This window comes from Salvelinus alpinus, chromosome 22 (genome assembly GCF_045679555.1).
Source record: "Salvelinus alpinus chromosome 22, SLU_Salpinus.1, whole genome shotgun sequence".
NCBI classification, from domain to species: Eukaryota; Metazoa; Chordata; class Actinopteri; order Salmoniformes; family Salmonidae; genus Salvelinus; species Salvelinus alpinus.
This window is the reverse complement of record NC_092107.1, coordinates 8,954,730-8,974,235: the sequence shown is the minus strand read 5'-3', so window position 1 is coordinate 8,974,235 and position 19,506 is coordinate 8,954,730. Positions and strand designations below refer to the sequence as shown.

At 40.7% G+C, this 19,506-nt stretch overlaps 1 protein-coding gene across 1 annotated transcript in view; it reads left to right on the top strand.

Annotated features, from left to right (window-relative positions):
- The first annotated feature begins 8,644 nt into the window (after positions 1 to 8,644).
- The window catches only part of LOC139548935 (alpha-2-macroglobulin-like), a 36,704-nt gene continuing 25,842 nt past the window's right edge, over positions 8,645 to 19,506 (top strand). The window contains exons 1-14 of the mRNA XM_071358908.1: positions 8,645 to 8,927; positions 12,018 to 12,201; positions 13,489 to 13,645; positions 13,878 to 13,930; positions 14,488 to 14,508; positions 14,689 to 14,857; positions 15,013 to 15,097; positions 15,337 to 15,451; positions 15,587 to 15,698; positions 15,781 to 15,890; positions 16,096 to 16,263; positions 16,427 to 16,663; positions 16,998 to 17,061; positions 17,355 to 17,500. Of these exons, the coding sequence (XP_071215009.1) occupies positions 8,827 to 8,927; positions 12,018 to 12,201; positions 13,489 to 13,645; positions 13,878 to 13,930; positions 14,488 to 14,508; positions 14,689 to 14,857; positions 15,013 to 15,097; positions 15,337 to 15,451; positions 15,587 to 15,698; positions 15,781 to 15,890; positions 16,096 to 16,263; positions 16,427 to 16,663; positions 16,998 to 17,061; positions 17,355 to 17,500 (1,722 nt within the window). The 5' untranslated portion in view covers positions 8,645 to 8,826. The remainder of the gene's footprint in view (positions 8,928 to 12,017; positions 12,202 to 13,488; positions 13,646 to 13,877; positions 13,931 to 14,487; positions 14,509 to 14,688; positions 14,858 to 15,012; positions 15,098 to 15,336; positions 15,452 to 15,586; positions 15,699 to 15,780; positions 15,891 to 16,095; positions 16,264 to 16,426; positions 16,664 to 16,997; positions 17,062 to 17,354; positions 17,501 to 19,506) is intronic.

The following is a 19,506-nucleotide window of genomic DNA, read 5'->3' as shown; positions in this document are numbered from 1 at the left end:
CCTCACTCCCCACTATCTAAGATATCTACTGCAGCCGTCATCCTTCACATACAACACCCGTTCTGCCAGTCACATTCTGTTAAAGGTGCCCAAAGCACACACATCCTTGGGTCGCTCGTCTTTTCAGTTCCCTGCAGCTAGCGACTGGAACGAGCTGCAACAACTACTCAAACTGGACAGTTTTATCTCAATCTCTTCATTCAAAGACTCAATAATGGACACTCTCACATAACAGCTAACCATTCATTATTGAAAATATAACTATCAAACCTGCATTACAAAGACCCAGCAGCTGAAGGTGTCCTGCTGTATGGTGTGAGTTATTTCCCCTCCTTTCCACTTCATGTCCACCCAGTCGTCTTTTCCATGGCAGGATCTTCTCATTTTGAAGTATTCTCTTTTTTATGTAAACATAATGGAATTCTGATTAGTTATAGGAAAATGAATACACAGGCCAAAACTGTATGCTGTTTTCCTTATCCCTATAATCTAGTAGAGGTAATTTCCTTTATGCCCCATTCTACACACAGCCTAAATTATAGGCACTGAACCATTTACAGGAGAATAACAAAAGTAGCATATAGGATCCAACCCTATCACAGAGTGAATAAATGTAGAGCGTTTGTAGACTTTAAGAAAAAAATATTAAGTGACAGTTTCATCTGTACATGCTTTTAGAAAGTCATATCACAAAGATCACAGATGACAGTGCCCACCAAATCTATGACAATAGAGAATGAATTGTAAGCACCAAAGTGTCTTAAAGTGTGTTTGTCAAAATAATATCTGAAAATGTCAGTTGTTGAACATAATACTTATATTTGCAATAGCAATTCATGATATATGCAGTTGTGGAATATTCCATGTACCAACACTACATGTAGGACGGACATTCCCACATACAGTATACACATACATAGAGGCTGTTTTCAGCTATGATTTTACCAGTCAGAATCCAGAATGGATATGACAATGCACAATACGTTATACACCCTTACAACAATCTACTTTTTGATCTTCTTGACTTCTTAGCTGGTAAACTGCTACTGTGTGTCAAGAATAGAGCCCAAATTAGGGGTTAGTGTACTCCAGTAAAAAAGGGCTGGTTTAGATGAAAAACTATTGACCTGTGTCCCCGTTCATAGGGGCATGAGAGACTAGTCAGTGGTAGAATTGAGTTGGCACTTTATTGACCCAAACACCCACAGACCCACAAGGTTGAGGTTACTCATGGACAGTAATTAGTAATTTTTTTGTTTTTGCATTGACGTATTGTGTCATCTAACTGTGAAAGAATAGGATCCAAAGTGTTAGGAAATATTTGTTCCCATAAATACATAGGAGGATGTCTCTCCTCATACCTCTGACACTTTAGTCAGGCTGCCAGACTGTGTAAAAACTTTATGATGGGGCCGGCAACGGAGTTCCCATTGACTAAGGACCACGGAGACCAATCAGGAGAGAATACATACAGGTCAAGGGTGTCTGTGCCTTTTGGATTACGCTCGCTTTACAGAGAACCCCTGTGGTTCAAGTCAAGAGCTACCCTTCCCCTTTCAGTCTGCTCTGCGCATGTCTGAAAGTGACAGAGCCAGCAGCCAAGAGAGTTTTTCACAGTATGTCATAAAATATTATTACACTTATGAATGTACAGTTGAAGTCAGAAGTTTACATACACTTAGGTTGCAGCCATTAAAACTCGTTTTTCAACCACTCCACAAATGTCTTGTTAACAAACTATAGTTTTGGCAAGTCGGTTAGGACATCTACTTTGTGCACGACACAAGTAATTTTTCCAACAATTGTTTACAGACAGATAATTTCACTTATAATTCACTGTATCATAATTCCAGTGGATCAGAAGATTACATACACTAAATTGACTGTGCCTTTAAACAGCTTGGAAAATTTCAAAAAATTATGTAATTGCTTTAGAAGCTTCTGATATGCTAATTGACATCATTTGAGTCAATTGGGGGCAAACTACCTGCCCTACAGGACACCTATACCACCCGATGTCACAGGAAGGCCAAAAAGATCATCAAGGACAACAACCACCCGAGCCAATGCCTGTTCACCTCGCTATCATCCAGAAGGCGAGGTCAGTACAGGTGCATCAAAGCTGGGACCAAGAGACTGAAAAACAGCTTCTATCTCAAGGCCATCAGACTGATAAACAGCCATCACTAACATTGAGTGGCTGCTGCCAATGTACTGACTCAAATCTCTAGCCACTTTAATAATTAAAAATTGGATGTAATAATGTATCACTAGTCACTTTAAACAATGCCACTTTATATAATGTTTACATACCCTACATTACTCATCTCATATGTATATACTGTACTCTATACCATCTACTGCATCTTGCCAATACCGTTCGGCCATCGCTCATCCATATATTTATATGTACATATTCTTATTCATTCCTTTGCACTTGTGTGTAAAAGGTAGTTGTTGTGAAATTGTTAGATTACTTGTTAGATATTACTGCATGGTCGGAACTAGAAGCACAAGCATTTCGCTACACTCGCATTAACATCTGCTAACCACGTGTATGTGACCAATAAAATAGAATTTGATTTGAAGGTGTACCTGTGGATGTATTTCAAGGCCTACCTTCAAACTCAGTGCCTCTTTGCGTGACATCATGGCGAAAACAAAAGAAAGTCCTAAAAAAAAAATCTGGTTCATCCTTAGAAGCAATTTCCAAACGCCTGAAGGTACCACGTTCATCTGTACAAACAATAGTACGCAAGTATAAACACCATGGGACCACGCAGCCGTCATACCGCTCAGGAGGGAGACGCGTTCTGTCTCCTAGAGATGAACGTACTTTGGTGCGAAAAGTGCAAATCAATAACAGAACAAGAGCAAAGGACCTTGTGAAGATGCTGGAGGAAACAGGTACAAAAGTATCTATATCTACAGTAAAACGAGTACTATATCGACATAACCTGAAAGGCCGCTCAGCAAGGAAGAAGCCACTGCTCCAAAACCGCCATAAAAAAGCCAGACTACGGTTTGCAACTGCACATGGGGACAAAGATCATACTTTTTGGAGAAATTACCTCTGGTCTGATGAAACAAAAATATAACTGTTTGGCCATAATGACCATTGTTATGTTTGGAGGAAAAAGGGTGAGGCTTGCAAGCCGAAGAACACCATCCCAACCGTGAAGCACGGGGTGGCAGCATCATGTTGTGGGGGTGCTTTGCTGCAGGAGGGACTGGTACACTTCACAAAATAGATGGCATCATGAGGATGGAAAATTATGTGGATATATTAAAGCAACATCTCAAGACATACGTCAGGAAGTTCAAGCTTGGTCGCATATGGGTCTTCCAAATGGACAATGACTCCAAGCATACTTCCAAAGTTGTGGCAAAATGGCTTAAGGACAACAAAGTGAAGGTATTGGAGTGGCCATCACAAAGCCCTGACCTCCATCCTATAGAAAATTTGTGGGCAGAACTGAAAAAGCGTGTGTGAGCAAGGAGGCCTACAAACCTGACTCAGTTACACCAGCTCTGTCAGGAGGAATGAGCCAAAATTCACCCAACTTATTGTGGGAAGCTTGTGGAAGGCTACCCGAAACGTTTGACCCAAGTTAAACAATTTAAAGGCAATGTTACCAAATACTAATTGTGTGTATGTAAACTTCCCACTGGGAATGTGATGAAAGAAATAAAAGCTGAAATAAATAATTCTCTCAACCATTATTCTGACAACTCACATTCTTAAAATAAAGTGGTGATCCTAACTGACCCAAGACAGGGAATTTCTACTAGGATTAAATGTCAAGAATTGTGAAAAAAATGAGTTTAAATGTATTTGGCTAAGGCGTATGCATACTTCCGACCTCAACTGTATGTACAATGCAAAAATGTATTAGATCCAGTACAATGGAATAACTAAGACCTGAATTTGAATGCAGCGTGTTCCGATTCCTCCTTCTCTTTCTGTCCAGCAGGGTCAACCAAAAACACTGGGCCTGATGGTTCATGTACAGTGGGGAGAACAAGTATTTGATACACTGCCGATTTTGCAGGTTTTCCTACTTACAAAGCATGTAGAGGTCTGTAATTTTTATCATAGGTACACTTCAACTATGAGAGACGGAATCTACAAAAATCCAGAAAATCACATTGTATGATTTTTAAGTAATTAATTTGCATTTTATTGCATGACATAAGTATTTGATACATCAGAAAAGCAGAACTTAATATTTGGTACAGAAACCTTTGTTTGCAATTACAGAGATCATACGTTTCCTGTAGTTCTTGACTAGGTTTGCACACACTGCAGCAGGGATTTTGGCCCACTCCTCGCTACAGATCTTCTCCAGATCCTTCAGGTTTCGGGGCTGTCGCTGGGCAATACGGACGTTCAGCTCCCTCCAAAGATTTTCTATTGGGTTCAGGTCTGGAGACTGGCTAGGCCACTCCAGGACCTTGAGATGCTTCTTACGGAGCCACTCCTTAGTTGCCATGGCTGTGTGCTTCGTGTCGTTGTCATGCTGGAAGACCCAGCCACGACCCATCTTCAATGCTCTTACTGAGGGAAGGAGGTTGTTGGCCAAGATCTCGCGATACATGGCCCCATCCATCCTCCCCTCAATACGGTGCAGTCGTCCTGTCCCCTTTGCAGAAAAGCATCCCCAAAGAATGATGTTTCCACCTTCATGCTTCACGGTTGGGATGGTGTTCTTGGGGTTGTACTCATACTTCTTCTTCCTCCAAACACGGCGAGTGGAGTTAGACCAAAAAGCTCTATTTTTGTCTCATCAGACCACATGACCTTCTCCCATTCCTCCTCTGGATCATCCAGATGGTCATTGGCAAACTTCAGACAGGCCTGGACATGCACTGGCTTAAGCAGGGGGACCTTGCGTGCGCTGCAGGATTTTAATCCATGACGGTGTAGTGTGTTACTAATGGTTTTCTTTGAGACTGTGGTCCCAGCTCTCTTCAGGTCATTGACCAGGTCCTGCCGTGTAGTTCTGGGCTGATCCCTCACCTTCCTCATGATCATTGATGCCCCACGAGGTGAAATCTTGCATGGAGCCCCAGACCGAGGGTGATTGACCGTCATCTTGAACTTCTTCCATTTTCTAATAATTGCGCCAACAGTTGTTTCCTTCTCACCAAGCTGCTTGCCTATTGTCCTGTAGCCCATCCCAGCTTTGTGCAGGTCTACAATTGTATCCCTGATGTCCTTACACAGCTCTCTGGTCTTGGCCATTGTGGAGAGGTTGGAATCTGTTTGATTGAGTGTGTGGACAGGTGTCTTTTATACAGGTAACGAGTTCAAACAGGTGCAGTTAATACAGGTAATGAGTGGAGAACAGGAGGGCTTCTTAAAGAAAAACTAACAGGTCTGTGAGAGCCGGAATTCTTACTGGTTGGTAGGTGATCAAATACTTATGTCATGCAATAAAATGCAAATTAATTATTTAAAAATCATACAATGTGATTTTCTGGATTTTTGTTTTAGATTCCGTCTCTCACAGTTGAAGTGTACCTATGATAAAAATTACAGACCTCTACATGCTTTGTAAGTAGGAAAACCTGCAAAATCGGCAGTGTATCAAATACTTGTTCTCCCCACTGTAGATACTGGGGAAGCAATATAGAAATGTATTGATCCCTTAAATGATTTTACTATTAAATAACCCATATCACAACCCTCATACCTCTTCACAAAAATGTACCTAAATCAATTTTGGGGAAAGGATTTTACTCACAATGAACTTCCGGTGGTTCTGGTTCACATTCAAGAAACTCATGACAGCATTGTAGTTACCGAAGTTCACCTGAAATAAATAATTTCACATGCTTACCACTAAGCCCAACATTTTTTATCAATAGTTAATCCTTTAAAATTCCACTAACAGATTGTATTAGTACCTTGGGCAGACTTCGCTTGCGCACTGAACTTATTTCTCCATTTAGAATGACTTGGGCTGAGTAATGATTTAGGGTGTAAATCTTTGTCCCGTAACCACAGCTTTTTGTGGTTGCTTGAAAGTACCATTCGATTGTCTGTATAAGGAGAGAAAGTAAAACCACAAATGCTTTGAATGTGAAGAACATTATACAAATAATTAAGCAACAACTAAAATATATAGACATTTCAGAGAATATCGGTTAGTTAGAAGGATTGTTTATCGAGATTTAAAACACACGTAAACACATTTGCATTTGTTTTTATTTGTCTAATATATTCTGGCTAGATGCAATTTAATGGGTCATTGTCACATATAAACTCAGCAACAACAACAAAAAACGTCCTCTCACTGTCAACTGAGTTTATTTTCAGCAAACTTAACATGTGTAAATATTTGTATGAACATAACAAGATTCAACAACTGAGACATAAACTGATCAAGTTCCACAGACATGTGACTAACAGAAATTGAATATTGTGTCCCTGAACAAAGGGGGGTCCAAATCAAAAGTAACAGTCAGTATCTGGTGTGGCCAGCTGCATTAAGTACTACAGTGCATCTCCTCCTCATGGACTGCACCAGATTTGCCAGTTCTTGCTGTGAGATGTTACCCCACTCTTCCACCAAGGCACCTGCAAGTTCCCGGATATTTCTGGGGTGAATGGCCCTTGCCCTCACCCTCCGATCCAACAGGTCTCAGACGTGCCCAATGGGATTGAGATCCGGGCTCTTCGCTGGCCATGGCAGAACACTGACATTCCTGTCTTGCAGGAAATCACGCACAGAACGAGCAGTATGGCTGGTGGCATTGTCATGCTGGAGGGTCATGTCAGGATGAGCATGCAGGAAGGGTACCACATGAGGGAGGAGGATGTCTTCCCTGTAACGCACAGCGTTGAGATTGCCTGCAATGACAACAAGCTCAGTCCGATGATGCTGTGACACACCGCCCCAGACCATGATGGACGCTCCACCTCCAAATCGATCCCACTCCAGAGTACAGGCCTCGGTGTAATGCTCATTCCTTCTATGATAAATGCGAATCCAACCATCACCCCTGGTGAGACAGAACCGCGACACGTCAGTGAAGAGCACTTTTTGCCAGTCCTGTCTGGTCCAGCGACGGTGGGTTTGTGCTGCCACTGCGAGGACGATCAGCTGTCTGTCCTGTCTCCCTGTAGCGCTGTCTTAGGTGTCTTACAGTACGGACATTACAATTTATTGCCCTCGCCACATCTGCAGTCCTTATGCCTCCTTGCAGCATGCCTAAGGCACGTTCACGCAGATGAGCAGGGACCCTGGGCATCTTTCTTTTGGTGTTTTTCAGTCAGTAGAAAGGCCTCTTTTGTGTCCTAAGTTTTCATAACTGTGACCTTAATTGCCTACCGTCTGTAAACTGTTAGTGCCTTAACGACTGTTCCACAGGTGCATGTTCATTAATTGTTTATGGTTCATTGAACAAGCATGGTAAACAGTGTTTAAACCCTTTACAATGAAGATCTGTGAAGTTATTTGGATTTTTACGAATTATCTTTGAAAGACAGGGTCCTGAAAAAAGGACGTTATTTTTTTGCTGAGTTTATATGCCTTGTTAGGGAGATTAAGTATCATACATAAGGTGTTATGTAGTCAAAAAAATGTGTTATTGCTGACAACACTGTGTTTACGTGATGACACATCTTCACTATTTACTTTAAAGTGACAGAATAAGGGCCATAAATACTCAAGTGTACATCATCAGAAACATTCAACTCCAATTCCACTTAACTACATAATGATATTACATGTCATTAGACTTGGTTAGGTGCACATCTAATGTACTTCTATGTTCATCCTTCATATTGTATGAATTTTTTTCTCTCCACGATATGTTTAGAATTGTGATTGAAAAAAATGCTTATTGTCATGTTACGACTACCTCATCCACAAGCCATTTGTGGGGCTGCAGAGTTTTAAACTCTGAATGATAGAGAAGGAAAGAGGAATTTTTGTCTGTAGACCTCACATCAGCAACCACTACCTCGCAATTGTTTCTTCGCCACAGAGCTGTGACCTGCAATATGCAAATGAAACACATTTAGAAGAGTTATTGTCCTCTTAAACATGAACTGAAAACAAACTATCACAATCCTTTAACATTGGAAGAAAAGAAACATACCTGGCCTGCAGCCTCATTGTCTTGGAGTGGACATTCTGAACCTTGTTTGTAGTCCGTCGGTCACATGACCAAGGAGCTATTGAAATTTGAAAGTTTGAACAATTAATGTAAAAACGTGTGAGATGAAAATGAACAAACCAAAGGGTGTGCAATATAGAAGGGTAGTCAGTGGACATTCTGAAACTTGTTTGAGTCAAGTAGGTCACATGACCAAGGAGCTATTGAAATTCGAAAGTAAAAAAAGTTTGTACTTTGTTTACGCTCCCTAACTAATTCGACTAGGAATACCAAATGTTGCTCACATTTCCACATGTTTATTAGCTTTGGAATGCGAATGAATGTCCAAATCGGGAAAATAATGTTGTGCGCAATTTTTCCAACATCATGCCACTTATTTGGAGTCTGTGCCTCAAGTGGTTTGAAAGCGCGAATATCCGTCGAATATCCAACTTGAAACTTTCTTTACGTCGGTGGATGTTCGAGGGGGGAAGAGTTCCTACGCCCGATATTTGTGTCATTCTGACCATCCCATTTCTCGCGGGGCTGTGACTGTTTGAGAACTTCTTCGGAATTGGGAGGAAACGGGAGGTGGCTGCGGTGTGCCAAACAATTTGGAAGGGGGTGACACAAGAGGGTGCATTTGGGTATAAACAGCACCGTTTGTGCAACTTTCCTGACCATCTGGACGAGGGAAGGGAGCATTTCGAAGTGCGGAGGATGTGTACCACGGTTATGGCCATGGCTCTCAACTTCCTTTGCCTTGTATTTATCACATCAGTAATTTTACGAACTGCGACATCGAGTACCTTCAATGAATCGTAAGTACGCTACAAAACATTTAACGTACAGTAAGTAGTAGGCAGTAGAAGCACGTAGTATTTTCGTCATTTAATTGAGGGATTAAACTCACAACAAGCAATTGTCGTTTACATGTTTGGCTGCATACCACAGTCTATAATCAAATTGAGGAATTCATTATTCTCCGTAATTTCCAGGCTATGCACCTGCAGATGTAGGGTATGTCACCTGAGCAATATAATTATTTTAGTTATAAACATAATATTACATAACAACAAAATCGTGTATATGCTTACTGCACTGATATAGCTGAATATCTGCTTGTAATTGTCTCCATTTGTGAATAACAATATATAAAAAAGTTGGAAATGGGAAGGCCACAGGACAGGAAAAGTACCATTCTCTCTCTTTCTTGCACGTGAGAGGCTTTTCATATCTTATGAGACATGCTGGCAAACAGGCCTGTACATTTTGGGGTTACAAATCCGACTTGTGATAGTCCTTGGATAGTCCATATTAGTGTGCTTTCCTCCAATGTCCCTCTGTGCAATCATCCCCAACAGGGGCTTCATGCACCCTCGAAATCTGAGGGGCACAAAGTATGTAAGGATGGCTGGGGGGTGGTCCATAGGGGGCTTAGGACCCTGGCCTGAAGTTGGAGAATGTTGAATGTTGCTTTTCTAAAGTCTCCCAACTTGCCAACAGGCATGCCAGCTAAGAGTAGCTTGCTTGTCTGTCTTGATTGATAGCCTGAAATGGCTTCTTGGTAACTTTATATGGTTAGGAGACTGGGAACATATCTTGGCTAGCTAAAGCCAACTAAATACAATTGCTAGGTGGCTAGTAGTATAGAGAAACAACAAAAATAATAATGACCCTAAGCACACAGCCAAGACAATGCAGGAGTGGCTTCGGGAAAAGTCTCAATGTATTTGAGTGGCCCAGCCAGAGCCCGGACTTGAACCCGATCAAATATCTCTGGGGAGACCTGAAAATAGCTGTGCAGCGACGCACCACATCCAACCTGACAGAGCTTAGAGGATCTGCAGAGAAGAATGGGAGAGACTCCCCAAATACAGGTGTGCAAAGCTTGTAGTGTCATACCCAAAAAGACTCAAGGCTATAATTGCTGCCAAAGGTGCTTCAACAAAGTACCTGGTAAAGGGTCTGAATACTTCTGTAAATGTGGTATTTAAGTTTAAATTTGTAATAAATGTGAACATTTCTATGAACATATTTTTGCTTTGTCATTATGGCATATTGTGTGTAGATTGAGGAGGGGAAACAATTTAATCAATTTTAGGAGAAAGGCTGTAACATATCAAAATGTGGAAAAAGTCAAGGGGTCTGAGTACTTTCCAAATGCATTGTGTGTGTGTGTATACACTACCGTTCAAAAGTTTGGAGTTACTTAGAAATGTCCTTGTTTTTGAAAGAAAAGCACATTTCTGGTCCATTAATATAACATCAAATTGATCAGAAATACAGTGTAGACATTGTTAATATTGTAAATGACTATTGTAGCTGGAAATGGCTGATTTTTAATGGATTATCTACATAGGCGTACAGAGGCCCATAATCAGCAACCATGACTCGTGTTCCAATGGCACGTTGTGTTAGCTAATCCAAGTTTATCATTTTAAAAAGCTAATTGATCATTAGAAAACCCTTTTGCAATTATTCTCTAACCAGAATAGAAAGAGGAGTGGGAGGCCCCGGTGCACAACTGAGCAAGAGGACAAGTACATTAGAGTGTCTAGTTTGAGAAACAGACGCCTCACAAGTCCTCAACTGGCAGCTTCATTAAATAGTACCCGCAAAACACCAATCTCAACGTCAACAGTGAAGAGGCGACTCCGGGATGCTGGCCTTCTAGGCAGAGTTCCTCTGTCCAATGTCTGTGTTCTTTTGACCATCTTAATCTTTTATTTTTATTGGCCAGTCTGAGATATGGCTTTTTCTTTGCAACTCTGCTTAGAAGGCCAGCATCTTAGTGACCCCAAACTTTTGAACGGTAGTGTATATGCGTTATATATATAACGCAACAATTTCAACGATTTTATTGAGTTACAGTTCATATAAGAAAATCTGTCAATTTAAATTCATTAGGCCCTAATCTATAGATTTCACATGACTGTTCAGGGGCGCAGCCATGGGTGGTCCTGGGAGGACATAGGCTCACCCACTGGGGAGCCAGGCCCAGCCAATCAGAATTAGCTTTTCCTCACAAAAGGGCTTCATTACAGACAAGTACTCCTCAGTTTCATCAGCTTTATGGGTGGCTGGTCTCAGATGATCCCGCACCTGAAGTAGCCGGATGTGGAGGTCCTGGGCTGGCGTGGTTACATGTGGTCTGTGGTTATGAGGCCGGTTGGACGTACTGCAAAATTCTCTAAAATGATATTGGAGGCGGCTTATGGTAGAGAAATTAACATTAAATTCTCTGGCATCAGCTCTGGTGGACATTACTGCAGTCATCATGCCAATTACACGCTCCCTCAACTTGAGACATCTGTGGCATTCTGGTGTGACAAAACTGCACATTTTAGAGTAGCCTTTTACAAGGTGCACTGTATAATGATCATGCTGTTTAATCAGCTTCTTAATATGCCACATCTGTCTGGTGGAGAAAGGAGAAATGCTCACTAATAGGGATGTAAACAAATTTGTGCACATAATTTGACAGAAATAAGCTTTTTGTGCATATGGAACATTTCTGGGATGTTTTATTTCAGCTTATGAAACATGGGACCAACACTTTACATGTTGTGTTTTATATGTTTGTCCAGTGTGTATATGTATATCTATTTTAAACAGTACAAATCTGAGTGGGCACGAGCCCCAATGGGCATGACGCCTTTGTTCCCCAATACATGGTTGACAGACCATCAAACAACTAATTGGTATTCCCTCTAACACTGTCTGAAACAGAATCAATTTCTCATTGTTTGGACTCTGAGTGGGGCACATAGCCAGAGACAATTAAGGTCACTTTGTCCCCAACTTTAAAAAATCAGTAGGCTACAAAGGAACTAAAGAGCTGTTTGAGTACACGGCCACTTAAGTATTATTACCACAGCTGCATTCATGCTGACTCTTTCCCCTTTTAGGATTTACCTGGTGACGGTCAGCTCGGAGGTGGTAGGAGGGACCAAAGAGAAACTTTGTGCTCAGGTCCACCAAGCCACAGAGCCTCTGTCATTGAAGGTGTCGCTGGAGATGGAGGGGGACAACAGCATCATTCTACTGGAGGAAGCCGTAACACAGGACTTCTATCGCTGCATCTCCTTCCAGGTCAGCTGCAACTGTGCTGCGTTCAGCAGGCTACAACGTTGTGGAACGCTCTGATAAAAATATTTCATGTAGAACCAACATGCCTCTGACATGTAAAGTATCAAGCCAGCTCTATGTATGACATTTCTAACTGCAAAGTTCCACAACGATGTGAGCTACTGAATGTGGCCCTATTCTATCGTCTTTCATGCAAAAGCATCCCGACCACAGTCAACAAGCCAATGGGTTAAATGTTGACGTCATTTCTTTACTTAACACTGACCGGAGTCATCAGCTTTAATAGTAGCTGACACTTTGAATTGGGTCTCTTTCCCGTCAATGGTATGGTGTTACACAACCTGTGCCTCGCTTCATATTGATTTTAGTTGAACAGTTACCCCCATCAGTTGTACATACACTGAGTATACCAAACATTATGAACACCTTCCCAATTTTGAGTTTTGACCTTAGAACAACCTTCATTTATCGGGGCATGGGCTCTACAAGGTGTCAATTGTTCCACAGAGATGCTGGCCCAAGTTGGCTGGATGTCCTTTGGGTGGTGGACCATTCTTGACACATCACACACAGGAAACTGTTGAGTGTGAAAAAAACAGAAGCGTTGCAGTTCTTGACACTAACTGGTGCACCTGGTACCTACTATCATAGCCTGTTCAAAGGCACTTATCTGTCAATCTTTTGTCTTGCCAATTCACCCCCCGAATGGGGCACACATGTCTCAATTGTCTCAAGGCTTAAAAACCCTTCTTTAACCTGTCTTCTCCCCTTCATCTACACAGATTTTTGAAGTGGATTTAACAAGTGACATCGATAAGGGATCATAGCTTTCACCTGGATTCACCTGGTCTGTCTATGTTATGGAAAGACCAGGTTGTTCTTAATGTTTTGTACACTCAGTGTGTGTAAGATTACAGTTGATAGAATCTCCTGGCTCTTCTTCTGTGGTCATTTTGTCATCTAAATAAAGTACTATTCTTACTAGCTTTTAAGTTACCTATGCGCATTCATTCAACAAAACACATTCATTTCAGTATTTTATTTTGAATAGTTTGGTTGTAACTCCGTCATGTTGTGTGGAACTCAACTTGAATTCCAGGCTGGGTGCTATATGCAAAATGATCCAACCTATTAAAGGCAATAGCAGTTATTTTAAATCATACTTTGCTATCTACCATTTAACAAAAAACCCTCTGTTCTCAAGCTACTCGGAGAGCCAAGCTTTGGTTAGGAGCTAGAGGATTGTAGAAGTTCTAACAAGCTTCCATTCTTCTGTTCTTCATATTGTAGGTACCCCCAGTGAAGGCTGACAGTGTGGCCACTGTCCATGTTAGCATCAAGGGGAGGAAGGATGAGATGAGTAAAAAGACCAAGATCCTTATCAAGCCTAAAAGATTCCTGACCATTTTCCAGACAGACAAACCAGTCTACAAACCTGGACAGACAGGTAGTTAGACATCATCTTTGATGAACACTGAAACTGACCCTTCCTGAGTTATTACTTGTAAATGTACTAAACTGACTCTTTTGTCTAGGCCTACTGTTAATTTTGATTGATGATTATGCATACTTTACAGTATATTTGTGAGGCCATCAGAAAGGTCCTTCCTGAAATGGATGATGAATATACTGTACATAGACAGATACTATATAGACAAATGTTTCTAACACTTTTCCAGTCAAGTTCCGAATCGTCTCGCTGGATGCCAGTTTCTTGTCATTCAATCAGATGGTAAGTTACTCTTTCAATGTTGTTCAATATAAATAAAGTTACTCTTTCAAAGCATTTAAGTTGGGTTGAACAGGACAGCCGAGTGTTAGTCAGCTTTGGAACATTCTAGGGAGGTGTAGTTTGGGAGAGGTTTACTGTAGTTGAGTAAGGAAGGCAAGTGATGGAGCAATGATTTCATCCTCTTGCAGTCTAATTTTGTCTGCTATTATTTTATTTGTTTAATGGGTCAGTGTGTGTGTGTGTGTGTGTGTGTGTGTGTGTGTGTGTGTGGCTCAGCAAACATGTGGTCAGAGTTCATTTGGCCTGGCTGTTTGAGCAGAGCATCTGAGTCAACATGAGCTCAAGGCCTGCTCTGTACTGTAACTCTGTAGATAAAGATGCCTGTACTGTAGAAACTGTTTTGGAAAGTTATGAAATGTTTGTTTTAAACCCATTTCCTGACACGACAGTAGTTCCCTTTAGGCCTACTGTGAAAATAATTTTGGGAAATAATAAAGTTTGAAAATGTTTTTTTGGGCCAAATGTTAAATGCTGAATGTTTTGTTTGTCTTTTCTAGTATCTAACAGTGGAGCTTCAGGTGAGACTCATTCAAATCCATTGCAACTAAAAACCAAAGCTGTATATAACCTGAGCAATAATAATGACATGATCTCCCTTCAAAAATATTACCTGCCAATATGTACTGTGGCACGAATTTATACAATTCCTCTCTATAACAAAAATACCTTCCTTCAACCTATTATGAATCTGTATACAGGACCCAAACTCCAACCGCATTGCTCAGTGGTTGAACCAGTCAACAGTGAGTGGAATTCTGGACCTGTCCCACCCCATGTCCGCAGAGGCAACGCAAGGAAGTTACATCATCACTGCATGGAATGAGAAGGGAGAGCAAACCTCCCAAAACTTTGACATCAAAGAATATGGTGAGGAAATTGGCATGGGATAAAAAGAGAAAAGTATGGGATAAAAAAATCTGATGATTATATTGTTTTTACATGGTGATTTAATTGTGGTGTGATTATGTTTTTGGTGTAGTTCAACAGACCACGAGGATGTAATATCTGTATGTATTTTTTAGTGTTGCCCAAATATGAGGTGAAAGTCTATCTTCCCCAAACAATAACTATTCTGGACAAGCAAGCAACACTGAGAGTTTGTGGAAAGTAAGTGCATAAGATGATAGAGCATGATAGACAGTAAGATGATAATGACAAACAAGCTTTTAAACTGGGACATTTTATGGGCAGAATATTAAGTCAGACTTAATTTGTGTGTTGCATAGACTTTACTTGACATATACTGTCCCATGTTTGATACTCGCTCATGTTCATAGCTGTTTCTATTTTTACAACACGTGATTGCCATTCTTGAATTGTTTTTCTTCTGTTGACTTTGTTTCTAGATACACTTATGGAAAACCAGTGCTGGGGTCTGTCATGGCGAAAGTTTGCCGAAATGTCATTCAATATCGCTGGTTATATGATGCTATTAATATCTGCGAGTTGTATCATATGAAAGTAAGTATTTTTTTATTCTTGTTATGCCAAATTCTTTGATGACAAAGAACACTCACTGTGGGGAAAATGTTGAGGTTTATAGACGTTTTCGTAGCGGATTTAAGCTGAGCTACAATAACTACTCATTCTGCCTAGACCGACACAACTGGTTGTGCAACCCAAATTATTGACGTGACCCGGTTCGGTCTAAATGAATCAAAGTTTGATGACTTCGAAGTGGAGACTGAGATGGAAGAATATGGAACGGGTAGGAGAGAACCTTATCTTGAACGTAGATGTGTTTACATGCTCAACTGTTGACCTCTGACCCTTGCCTGTGTTCTCTCCAGGGGTCATCCTTAAAGGTAGTGGCAAGGCAAGCTTCACCAATGTCATCATAACTGTTCGTTTTGAGGACGTGCCCCAAGCATATAAACCAGGAATTGCATACGAGGGGAAGGTAAGGACAAACTATATTAACAAATGCCTTTTTAATAACGCTGCAGAAAATGTATTACTCAGAAAAATCGATTTGAGCATGAAGTGGTGATAAATGTTAACATGTAATTTGGAGCATGTAAACTAGGCTCTTGATGTGTTGTATGCAATGGGAGTGTATATTTAGTATATTGAATGTCTGAAGTCATCCTGTCCTGTGTTTTCAGATCAAAGTGACCGGTCCAGACTCTAGTCCCATTCCCAATGAGCCTGTGTATCTCTTCCTACAAAACAGTGGCACATCTGAGAACTGGACTCTCACCACAGACAGCAAGGGCATTGCTTCTTTCTCTCTAGACACTTCTCTATGGAGTTCTGATTCTGTCTCTCTATCGGTCAGTGGTCACTCACTCATGTTTTCCTCTATTAAATATTTAATGATATTATTTAAATATTAAATTGTTTGTTCTGAGTGAGATCATTCATTTCTCCTGATGTATTCTCCAAGGTTACTACAATTGTTTATTTTTCATATATTTTCTGTTTTTCTTGAACCAGGCTCGTTATCAAAAGGTTATGGAGGATTATCCGTACGAGCAGGGTGTGCGTAGACCAGAATATTCATCCGATTACCAATTCACAAGAAAATTTTATTCCAAGAGCAAGAGCTTTGTGAAGATAATGCAGGGTGAAGGGAAGTTCTCCTGTGAGAAGGACGGTATTGTTCTTGCTCACTACATCATCCAAGGGGTGGAGCTGAAAAAGGGACAGACGACCCTGGACTTCTTCTATCTGGTAAGATTAAAGGGATGTTTCACTCAAAGTACAACCTAACATGGTTTTTACACTTTGTCTGTGGTTTTGGGATATATTTTTTACTTACTTCGGTATTTGATTGTCATTGTGTTGCGTCTGGAAATATTTTAATGGCTCGGGCAAACCATACAGTACTTTACATGCAGTTGAAAAGTTAATCATTAGGGATATTCAGTAATTTTACACTTTAATAAAGCAGTAACTTCAAGATATTTGCTAGCAGATCCCCCAGTTTTATCCAATGTTCCAGTCTCCCTGGGTCACTCTGGTTATTAATGTTGACGCTGCCACCTGGCTGTCTCTTATGTCCCAGGTTATATCTAGAGGCAGCATTCAGCAGCACGGCCGTCTTCCGGTGACTGTTACAGAAGGAAAAGGTAAATACATGGGACTTGGATTCTCCCGAATGTTTCTTGACGTTTTTCATTAGGACTTCTCAGAACCCCACTTGATTAGAGAACATACCTCCTGGAAAAGACCTAATGGCATTAAACTGGCATGGGATATAAACCTGTCACGACAGGATTCAATCATCCAGATTACATCTTCAGTAAAAGTTCTTACTGCACAGTATATTTCATAGACTAGTCACTGAACACTATGTCCGTATTGGATGATTGGTGGTTTATGGTGAGCTAATGTTTATCCCATTGTCCATCTCTTGTTTTAGTAAACCAAGGGCAGCTGACTCTCTCGCTGCAGCGGATGCCTGAGCTGACCCCTTTTGCCCAGGTGGTGGTGTACACCGTGTTGCCTGATGGGGAGGCAGTAGCAGACAGCCGAGACTTCCCCATTCACCTCTGCCTAAAAAACGAGGTAGGCAACTCTGCATCTTTTGCCAGCCACATGAGATGTCAAAATGTCTCATCAGAGAGCCTGAGCCATGTAGATATTGGGGCAACATGTGCACTACAATCATTTTCCAAAATGACTTTGCATCAGACTATGATATGAAATGCTTCAACTGCTCCTCTTTGATCATCACGTTCGTCGGGTCTGTAACTATCCCTCTAGCAATTATTATGTTGTGTGGGCTTTATTCCAATATTCACATCAGTATGCTACTGTACTTGAAATGAACCAATGTGTTGGACATGTATGCTAGTATACAGTGCCTTCAGAAAGCGTTCGCACCCCTTTATTTTCCCCACATTTTGTTGGGTTAGCCTGAATTTAAAATTGATTTAATTTAGATGTTGTCCACTGATCTACAGACAGTACCCCGTAATGTCAAAGTGGAATTTTGTTTGTTGAACATTTTAGAAATGAATAAAAAATGAAAAGCTGATGTCTTATTAAGTCAATAAGTATTCAACCCCTTTGTTATGGCAAGTCTAAATAAGTTCAGGAGTAAAAAGGTGCTTAACATATCGCATAATAAGTTGCATGGACTCATTCCGTGTTCAATAATATTGTTTAGGATGATTTCCGAATGACTACCCCATCTCTGTACCCCACATATACAATTATCTGTAAGGTCCCTCAGTTGAGCAGTGAATTTCAAACACAGATTCAACCACAAAGACCAGGGAGGTTTTCCAGTGCCTCTCAAAGAATGGCACTAATTGGTAACAGATGCTGACCATCCCTATGAGCATGGTGAAGTTATTATTTAGGCTTTACTACAAAGATACAGGCGTCTTTCCTAACTCAGTTGCCGGAGAGGAAAGAACTGCTCAGAGACTCTACAATACTAACCTAAATGACAGAGTGAAAAGAAGGATGCCTGAACAGAATAAAAGTATTCCAAAACCTTCATCCTGTTTACAAAAAGGCACATAAGTAATACTGCAAAAAAATAGGCAAAGAATATGAAGCGTTATGTTTGGGGCAAAACCAATACAATGCTTGTCATCAGCAAGGGCTAAGAAACAGAATACAGCTATAAGCACAGGCAAAATACTAGAGAAAAAACTTGTTCAGTCTGCTTTACAACAGACACTGGGAGACAAATTCACCTTTCAGCAGAACAATAACTTCAAACACAAGGCTATTTCTACACTGGAGTTGCTTACCTCATTAAAACTCACACATTTCTCGTTAACAAACTATAGTTTTGGCAAGTCGGTTAGGTTGGAGTCATTAAAACTCACAAATTTCTTGTTAACAAACTATAGTTTTGGCAAGTCGGTTAGGACATCTACTTTGTGCATGACACAAGTACATTTTCCAACAATTGTTTACAGACAGACAATTGCACTTATAATTCACTCCATCACAATTACAGTGGGTCAGAAGTTTACATACACTTAGTTGACTGTGCCTTTAAACAGCTTGGGAAATTCCAGAAAATTATGTGGCTTTAAAAGCTTCTGATAGGCTAATTGACATAATTTGAGTCAATTGGAGGTGTACCTGTTGATGTATTTCAAGGCCTATCTTCAAACTCAGTGCCTCTTTGCTTGACATCATGGGGAAATCATTTATAAATTCCAGTCGTACTTTATCTAAAGCCTTTTCAAATTCAGCTATGAATGTTACTGTTTCGACTTAAATTGGCTTGAAAATTGTTAAGAGAATTATGTTCTCAATGTTCATAAACTGAACTTCAATTAACTACTCAGTCTGCAACCCAGAATTTATAAGATACTGGTTGAAATGAAAACAGACAGAGGCTGTTTTCATAGTCAAATAGTCAAACAATAGTCAAATGTTTATTCACGAGGACGTCCTAGTCCGTTGTACAAAACCATCCATTTTATACTGGCTCCTTACGCATATACCTTCACACACAAACAGTAGGTATCCTATGCACATACTGTATCACTACCCAGCCGATAAAGATTAGGGAGACCGTGAGAAGCATTCCCTGTCCTCCCCCA